Raw genomic sequence first — 9,347 nt, 5'->3', positions numbered from 1 at the left:
AAATCTCACATACTTGATACTTTGATACATGCATATGTTGATGCATGATATAAAATAAACAGATTTGTGTGTGTATAAATAAAACTGTATTAGTATTTAAAATAAACATAAGATTTCCTCCATGTGCAGTAGTTTGACTGTTTCGAAAAAGTGAATCAGGGAGCAATTGTTTAAATTCATTTGTTGCCATGTAGGCTGTTGATCATTTATGTCTTCTTCACCACTTGAATTGAATTTGAATTTTGGTATTTAGTGTGAGTTATTTTATATACTGCTGCAATTCGTGATTAATGCGGATTTAAGGTAATTAAAAAAGCGAGGAAAGTAAAACAACCTCTACGCAGCTGTTTTGGTAATTTCACAATCACACTGGGACTTTTATTTTGGAAAACGCCAATGCGGGACTCTTAGTTTGAATCTCGCTTATGTTGTTGCTGATTCTCCACGCTGAGCTACTGCACCGGGAAAATGTCTCGAGTTTACGTGGGAAAATTAAGCTATCGCGCCAGAGAGAAAGATGTCGAAAGGTTTTTTAAAGGCTATGGGAAGATACTGGAAGTGGACCTGAAAAACGGGTACGTGATATTCTTTTTATCCGAGCAAACTGAATGTGTAGCCGAAACAGCGATTGAGTCATTAAGAAGGATAAACTGTTGTTTCTTCTGCTTCGCATGAATCAAAATAGAGCTCTATTATGAAATAAATAACCTTAATAATGAATTACGCATAAAAATCTGTATGGAAATATTAAATCGGCTTCTAATCAGTGTTTTTTGAAACAATATTGTAGCGGTTTTAGCATAGTAGGCTAAACTCCATTGTTTCCAGGCTGGCCTCGTTTGAGTGCTTCGTTGTGCGTTTTATAATCCCAATCACTAAAAATTAAATCTAGTTGATGTTTAATGTATTATATAGATGCAGTGAGTTTAAAAGTCTAAAGCCTTGGTGAAAATGCTTATATTTAGCATATTTTTTACAAACTATATGATGAACAATTTGAGTGGTAATCTGCATGGCCGTCAGGTTTCACACAAAACGTGTTTAGTTATCTAATTTTACTTTGTCTAACTTGAAAACTTGTGTACCTTAGTGATATTTCATTTTATTTATATTTAGTACTTTGGGGGTTATGTGTTTTTGCGTTTTTATTTAACTATTGGTCATAAAAATACGAAAAAGAAAGGAAATCACACGTCATGGGTTTAAATAATGCCTGTGGTAATGAAAAAAAGATGGGTATAAACCTTATGATGACTCCAGACCAAACTTCCGTAAGTTTCCAGTAGGAAATATGTCAATACAACAGAAAAATGTGCTTCTCAAGCCATTTAATGGGGTCTTTAAAAATTAAATTAGGCCTTTATAGAGGTTAACAACTGTAACCAAAGCAATATCTGAAATAGATTTGATGATTAGACGACTGGATTTTAGGTGTGTGATATCTTAAATCCAATCTCTCTATGTTTCAGATATGGGTTTGTGGAGTTTGATGACCCTCGTGATGCAGATGATGCTGTGTGTGATCTGAATGGCAAAGACCTTTGTGGAAAGAGAGTGATCGTGGAGCACACCATAGGACAGCGGCGTGATGGTGGCAGCAGATCTGGAAGAAGTAAGATACTCATTTACTTTTTCTTCCACACTACTATATACCAAATACTATTTCTGTTTCATAGGAACATCTTTTTTCTTTGGTTGATGTTAGATTGTACAAACACTGTATTTTTTCAGGCTTCTCATATGGAGAGTTTGGTGCTCAACATGCCCATAATGATTATTATTATAATTTTTTATTATAACTCCTTATAACAGAAATGGATGTTTCCAGAATTATGTTTCCACTGATGTCACTGCTGGTCTTTAGGTGAAGGAAATCAACTCTGACAAGATTTCCACAGTTCCATCCATAAATCTGTTGTGTAAGACACTGGTGGTTTAAAAAACAGTGAATCACTTGTCCTTAGGCAGGATAATGTCATCACTGATTTGGCTTTTTTGGTATCGTTTTCACATTGACTCGATCTAAAAATAGAACACAACAACATGTTTAAAGGAATGGTTCACTCAGAAATGAAATTTGCTGTTACTTTACTCACCTTCAGTCACCTACTTAAGTGACTTTTTTTTTTTTTTTTTTTTTTTTTTTTTTTTTTTGGAAAGTTGAAATCGTGGTCCTTGGTGATTCATAAAATGCAAGTCAGTGGCTGGTATTTGAGAATGAAGTCATATCAAGGAATGCAAAATGAATGTTTGTGGTTCCTGATGATGTATTGAGGTTTTAGAAAGCACCAACAACATTATTTACAACATTATTAACTGTATTGTCCATAGCAACAGGGAAATCTGATTCTTTTCTGTGAACTAGTCATGTTGGACCATTTGATTCAATGAACTGGTTCAATTCATTAGTTTGTTTACATAAAACACTGTAAACAAATGTATACCCAATGTATATACCAATAATGTTGTGAAATGTGGGTGTTTTACATATCTAAAGCATATAAAGTGAGTAAACGAATCTTCTATAGCTCGTCTTTTTGCATAAACAATGAGAAAGTGGTTTTCAATTGAGTAATTCGAAGATCAGTCCAATTTGGTGAACTGATTCAAGTAGTGGTTAAACAGAGTAGGGGTTCACGTGTGTTCAGCTGGAGCGGCAATAAATACACAGAGCTGTAGATCACTGACAAGCTATGCAATATCGCGTTCATAATCACAGATGAATTAAATTTATGAACGCGATTTTGCGTGGCTTGTCAGTGATTTACGCCTCTGTGTATTGATCGCCGCTCCAGCTGAATGCACGTGATGGAGATTTACTACTAATCACAGAACCGGCTTTACTGACTAGATGCGCATGACAATCGCATGCGATTTATCATGTACCCCTAGAACAGCATAAATCGTTTGTGAGCTGGACATCAAATTAACAGCAAGTTTTCATTTCTGGGTGAACTATCCCTTGAAGAGTGTCCATCCTGTCTATGAGAAGCCTGAAAATTGTATGTTCAATTCCAAACCTTACTACACTGCTGTTTCACTTTGTTAGGGAGTGAAATTGTAAGAGTGGTAATCTTTAGAATATGACTGATAGGTGATTCTTCAGTTGGGAGAGTCTTTTTGTCCATATAACAATGTAACAAAGTAAAAAAGGGATCTATCTCAGGTAAGCTTTCTCAAGTGTCCCTAAATGAAGAATCACCTTGAAAAGCTTCATTAGTAACTCTAAGTTTTATCATTTCTGCTTCACTGTATGCAGATTATACTGTTGCAATACAATGATTGATTAAGTAATTTTTTAAAAATGGAATAACTTATAATGTCAAAGCTAGAAATTTAACCCTCAATGTTTTATTAAAAGAGTCTGACCGCCTGCCCCTTTTGCTGGCCATGGTGTCCCCCTTCCCATGAGTGTGGCTCTTTGACCAAACTGGGCCCCTGGGCAGACCATTAAAGCGAGCCAATGTGAAAGAGGACCGCTTTTCCCATTAAGCCAGGTGGTGAGGATCTCAAGGGGTTTAGGAGTTGTGGTTTGAGCTCTTTTAGGTGTTTTGGTTTTGTTTCTTTTGACATTTTCCCATTCCCCAATTAATTAATCTCTTAAATGCAGCGTAAGTATGTTATTTGCTGGAATATTTTCAGTTCTTGAAAAATGAGTCCCTTAAAGGGACAGTTCATGATTCTGTCATCTTTTATTCACACTCGTGTGATTCTAAAAATTAAACTTCAGTTTGTAATTTATTACACTCTAGTAGAAGCTCAGTTTATTAAACCATCTATAAACCTGTTTTTTTTTTCTTCTGTAATTGTATAGCTTTTTGTAGATATTATTTATTTCTCTCAGTATAAATCTTTGTGTTACTGTGTGAAATCCACTGAGTCTTAAAGGCTAGTGTGGAGACTCTTATGTTTTACCTTTACTGAACTGTATGTATCTTATTTTCGTCACTCTGAAGGTAGTCGATATGGCCGTGGAGGAGGGGACAGGTACGGCCCACCGACTCGCACAGATTACAGGCTGATTGTGGAAAATCTCTCCAGTCGTTGCAGCTGGCAGGACCTGAAGGTACAGAAACGCGTTCAACCACTTTTTAATTTGATGTTTTTTTTTGTTAGAGTTGTTTATTAAGGCAAGCATCATTGTTACTATTGTATATGTTGGCTGCCACTAGTCAAGTGACTTTTTATTTATTTTTTTTTTTTTTTCTCTCCCCTCTCTCTGTATTAACCCTTGTGCTTCATTTTTTTTTTTTTTTTTTTTTTTTTTTTTTTTTTTTAAATGTACACTTGGAGCATAAAAATGTATGTCTAAACAAAAAAAAAAAAAGGTGATAAGTGTGTTTTGGTAACACTTTAGTATATTCTCACTATTAACTAGTTACTTGTTAGCATGACTATTCTTAATATGTTGGCTGTTTATTAGTACTTACAAAGCACATGTTCTGCATGACCGTATTCTACATCCCTAATCCTACCCAATACCTGTACTTAACAACTACCTTACTAACTATTAATGGGCAGCAAATTGGGAGTCTGAGGCAAAAGCCGTAGTTAATGGTTTGTTAATTGCGAGAACTCTGAACCTTAAAAAAGTGTGACCAGTATTTATTTTACCAACTGAAATTAATTATTTTTCAGGATTTTAACCCTTTAAAAACAGAATTGTTTACATAATGCCACTGTTATTTATTTTTCATATACTGAATGCTAAGCAGAGTTTTTTGGGGGATTATTACAGCCTTGGATAAGCCATTGATTAAAAACATTATTTTTAATGCATTATTATTTTATGTGCACTTGCAGATTAAAAAAAAAAAATAAAGCAAGCAACCATTTCACACTAATTTCTCAGTACACACATACAAAGTATACTCCATGCTGTATCCATGCCAAAACACCCACACCATTACTTTAATTGCATAATTTTAAATCAACTGGAAAAACTTGCTACAAAGGTCAAACCTGTGAAAATGTTGCCTAAAAATATCTGCATGAAATGCATGCTTCTTCCATTAGCACAGTCAAAATTATGAAATAAATGTGACCTTGGAACACAAAACCAGTCATCATTTTTTTTTTTTAATTGAGATTTATGCATCATCTGAAAATAAGCTTTCCATTGCTGTATGCTTTGAACAACTATTTGAAAATCTGGAATCTGAGGATGCAAAAAAATCTGAATATTGAGAAAATCGTCTTTAAAGTTGACCAAATGGAGTTCTTGGCAATGCGTATTACTAATCAAATATTAAGTTTTGATATATTTACAGTAGGGAATTTACAAAATATACATATAATGTATTGTTGGCTATTGCTACAAATATACCTGTGCTACTTATGACTTATAAATCAATAAAAAGACCCTAACGATGCACAAGGGTTAAACTATTTATGCATTTTATTTTAGGCTTTTGAGAAGTCAGTCCTGTAAACATTATTAACGATTTGTCCTCGAGTCTCACTAATGTGTCATGGGTTGACAGGACTACATGCGTCAGGCTGGTGAGGTGACCTATGCTGACACTAACAAGGGCCGCAAGAATGAGGGAGTCATTGAGTTCAGGCAATATTCAGACATGAAAAGAGCCCTGGAGAAACTGGACGGTACTGAGGTCAACGGAAGGAAGATTCGGCTCATTGAGGACCGGCCTGGTGCCAGACGCCGCCGCTCCTACTCGCGCAGCCCCTCCAGGTGCAAACAAATCAATTTTATAATCAAATTGCATTGCAGATGTGAGCAGTGTTGGACTAGTTACCCCAAAAATGTATTCTATTACTCATTACTAGTTACTCCTTTCAAAGGTAATATTATTGCAGTGATCACAACAATGATTATGAAAATTGATAGGTGATTTGAATTTTTGAATTTCAAATCATTAGTGATTGTGACACAAAAATAGCTGTAATATAATAGTTATAAAATTCACTAGTTACCTGGCAAAGTAATATTAGTGTAATGCATTACTAGTAACTAGTTATTGCCCAAAACTGGATTTGAGAGACATTTAATTAAGGATAATTAAGGGAGACTGCATGTATCTTGGTGTCTGAGGCTAGTGATCGGTTACAAGAACTTTGCTTGAAGTAAAAGCTACTTTAGAGTTTCACAGAGAACGTGTTTAAAGTTTTTTGCTTGTGCACATCCCTCAGGTCTCGCTCCAGGAGCAGGAGGTCTCGCAGGAGCCGAAGCCACAGCCGAACCAGTAGCCGTTCAAGGTGGGCAAACTCAAGTGATTTACTATGTAAACTTGAAGGGTAATATGACTTTGTAGCAAACATTTAAGGAGAAGTCCACTTCCAGAACAAAAATTTACAGATAATGTACTCACCCCCTTGTCATCCAAGATGTTCATGTCTGTCTTTCCTCAGTTGTAAAGAAAGTGTTTTTTGAGGAAAACATTTCAGGATTCCCAAATGCGGTTGTAAATGATCCCAGCCGAGGAAGAAGGGTCTTATCTAGTGAAACGATCGGTTATTTTCATTAAAAACATACAATTTAAATACTTTTCAATCTCAAACGCTCATCTTGTCTTGCTCTTCCTAAACTCTGTGTATTCTGACTCAAGACAGTTAGGGTATGTCGAAAAAGTATTGTATTTTCTCCCTCAAATTCAAAAATCATTTCAAAATCATCCTACATCACTGCAGAAGTACCGACCCAGTTGAAGTGATTATGCTAAAAAAATCAATCACCCTTAACAAAAAAAGGTAAAACAGCGATATAGGACGATTTTGAAGTTGAGGGGAAAAAATATGATCAGAGTTTTTCGACATACACTAACTGTCATGAGCCTAAATACACAGAGTTCAGGCAGAGTAAGACAAGACGAGCGTTTGACATTAAAAAGTATATCAATTGTATTATTTTTATGAAAATGGCCAATCATTTGGTTAGATAAGAACCTTATTTCTCGGCGGGATCGTTTACAACCACATTTGGGATCATTTGAAGCTGCATTTAAACTGCATTTTGGAAGTTCAAAATCGGGGCACCATATCAGTCCATTATATGGAGAAAAATGCTGAAGTATTTTCCTCATAAAACAATTTCTTTACAACTGAAGAAAGAAAGACATGAACATCTTGGATGACAAGGGGGTGAGTATATTATATGTAAATTGTTGTTCTGGAAGTGGACTTCTCCTTAAAAAGCTGTAGTTGGTTGTGTGCAATTAGATGCCATTCATAGGATATTATACCGAAGTCCTTTTTAATCAAGTTAATGTATTCAGTGGTCATCTAAGTAAGGTAGGTAAGGCCCTTTGTGATTTATTGTGTGACCATGCAAGCACAGCTCTTATATACTTGAGCTAGGACATCATAGCGGTGAGATTTATACCTGGTGAATTAATAAAACGGTACATTTTAGTATTATAGTTGTGCCAAAAGCATAAATGACTGTTCCAATACACTTAAAATTCATGGTAAATATCTTGTTACTGTTGCTAATGCAGTTGTTTTTTTTTTTTGTTGTTGTTGTTGTTGTTGTTGTTTTTCTTTTTAATATACATTGATCAACATTAATCATTGTTTAGTGTTGAATTAATGTTTACATTTTTCTAAAATAGTGTTTCAGTCTTGTTTTATTGGCATTTGTATAACTGTTAAAATAGTAAAAAACAAAACCAAAAAAAAAACAATATCCTTCAGATGTGACCCTGGACCACAAAACCAGTCATAAGGGTCATTTAAAAAAAAAAAAGGAGATCTAAATAAGGATAGGACCATATTTGGCTGAGATAATTTGAAAATCTGAGGGTGCAAAAAATCTAAATATTGAGATTCACCTTTAAAATTGTCCAAATTGGTTCTTAGCATTGCATATTACTAATTAAAAATTACATTTTGATATATTTACAGTAGGAAATTTACAAAATATCTTCATGGAACATGATCTTTACTTAATAGCCTAATGATTTTTGGCATAAAATAAAAAGTTATAGTAAAATCTATATTGTTGGCTATTGCTACAAATATACCCATGTGACTTATGACTGGTTTTGTGGTCCATGGTCACGTATGTGTGATAGACCTACTTCTACATTGCACATTTAATGAAAAGCTGCATTTTTCAATGCTTTCTAAGTGACTTACATTTTTGTGTTGGTCTAATTAATGTTTATTGGCTAAAGGAAAAACTTCCCTTCCTACATTTGATATGCTGTGCATTGCAAATTCTCACATTCATGGTTTTGTATTCTCTTTTGGAAGTTGTATAAGCACAGTTTTGATGTATGAGTCCACTAGAGGGCAGTAATTGCTATAATAATAAAGTTCTGTTTGGCATTAAAGGTACTAATATTGATTTGGTGTATATCTCTTAAACTGTTCTTCTCTTTTCCAGAGCCTCAGGCTCGCGATCACGCAGCAGGTCAACCAGCAAGAAGGCGAAGGGCAGGAGCAGTAGGATGGAGGAGAGCAGTAATGGAGCTCGCAGGGGAGGTGAAAGCGCCAGGGATAATAGCACGAGCTGCAGCCCCCCGAGCAAAAAGAGCAAACGGGAGAACAAGAGGGCTCGCTCCTATTCTCGATCCAGATCCCGATCCAGGTCCAGATCTCGATCCAAATCGGGAAACGACAGGGATCTCTCCAGAGAGTCTGGGTCCAAATCTCAGGAGGCAAACAAGAGCAGCGATGAAGGCCGGGCGGCTGAACGGGCGCACCGCTCCAGAGCTCATTCTCGATCCAGATCACAAACGCCACCAGATGCTGATCTGCGAAGGGAATCTAGATCTAGATCCAGATCCAGATCCAAATCTCGCTCACGTTCACGCTCGAGATCTTATTCTCGATCTCGATCCCGCTCAAGGTCCCGGTCCTAAGTTAAAAAAAAAAAAAAAAAAAAAATTTTTTTTTTTTTTTTCCCCTTTCTTTTCCAGTCTAACTGAACATCTTTAAACAAGAATATATCTTGAATTTAATGTTTGTTTGTTTTTACCCTACTGTCAATTTTTGTCACTAAATAGTTTTTTTTTCTATAAACAGGAGACACTTTGTGGAGGTGGAGTAAAAAAAAATAAACCAAATTCAAGATATATTGTCTAAAAACAAGAAAAGCAAAATGGTGTGTCTTGTTTTTAAATATTTTTCTTGAAAATGAGACGGAAATAGACTGAAAATTGTTTTGCAGTCAGTGTCTAAATGTTGTTCTGCCCTTCATTTCCCTTTGCAGCAAACTACATTTGTTTTTAGTTTTTTAATCCTTTTTTTTTTTTTTTGTCTGATAGTTTAAGGAATTAGGAAAACTGCTTGCTTATTCACAGTTCAGTATTATCTTGTATTGTTAACCTTATGCATCATTTTTAGTAGTGTTTTTATTTTAAAATTGCTTGCAATATATTTTATTC

General features: G+C 35.2%; 1 protein-coding gene across 1 annotated transcript; it reads left to right on the top strand.

Moving 5' to 3' along the window:
• The first annotated feature begins 394 nt into the window (after positions 1-394).
• On the top strand, positions 395-9,218 carry srsf4 (serine and arginine rich splicing factor 4). Its single transcript, XM_051137133.1, has 6 exons — positions 395-575; positions 1,470-1,612; positions 3,957-4,066; positions 5,484-5,692; positions 6,151-6,216; positions 8,345-9,218. Exons 1-6 carry the CDS (start codon positions 469-471, stop codon positions 8,820-8,822), a joined length of 1,113 nt encoding a protein of 370 aa, XP_050993090.1. The 5' UTR covers positions 395-468; the 3' UTR covers positions 8,823-9,218.
• Positions 9,219-9,347: the final 129 nt, after the last annotated feature.

The sequence above is a fragment of the Labeo rohita genome, chromosome 19 (assembly GCF_022985175.1).
Source record: "Labeo rohita strain BAU-BD-2019 chromosome 19, IGBB_LRoh.1.0, whole genome shotgun sequence".
NCBI classification, from domain to species: Eukaryota; Metazoa; Chordata; class Actinopteri; order Cypriniformes; family Cyprinidae; genus Labeo; species Labeo rohita.
Note: the sequence above shows the minus strand (reverse complement) of the source record. Positions and strands in the feature narration are given on the sequence as shown.

What these genes read in the sequence shown, in the direction of transcription:
- srsf4 (XM_051137133.1), top strand. Translation starts at nt 469, where the DNA reads ATGTCTCGAGTTTACGTGGGAAAATTAAGCTATCGCGCCAGAGAGAAA. An exon ending in TGGCAGCAGATCTGGAAGAA is followed by an intron (nt 1,613 to 3,956) that starts GTAAGATACTCA and finishes GTCACTCTGAAG; the next exon opens with GTAGTCGATATGGCCGTGGA. An exon ending in CGAACCAGTAGCCGTTCAAG is followed by an intron (nt 6,217 to 8,344) that starts GTGGGCAAACTC and finishes TCTCTTTTCCAG; the next exon opens with AGCCTCAGGCTCGCGATCAC.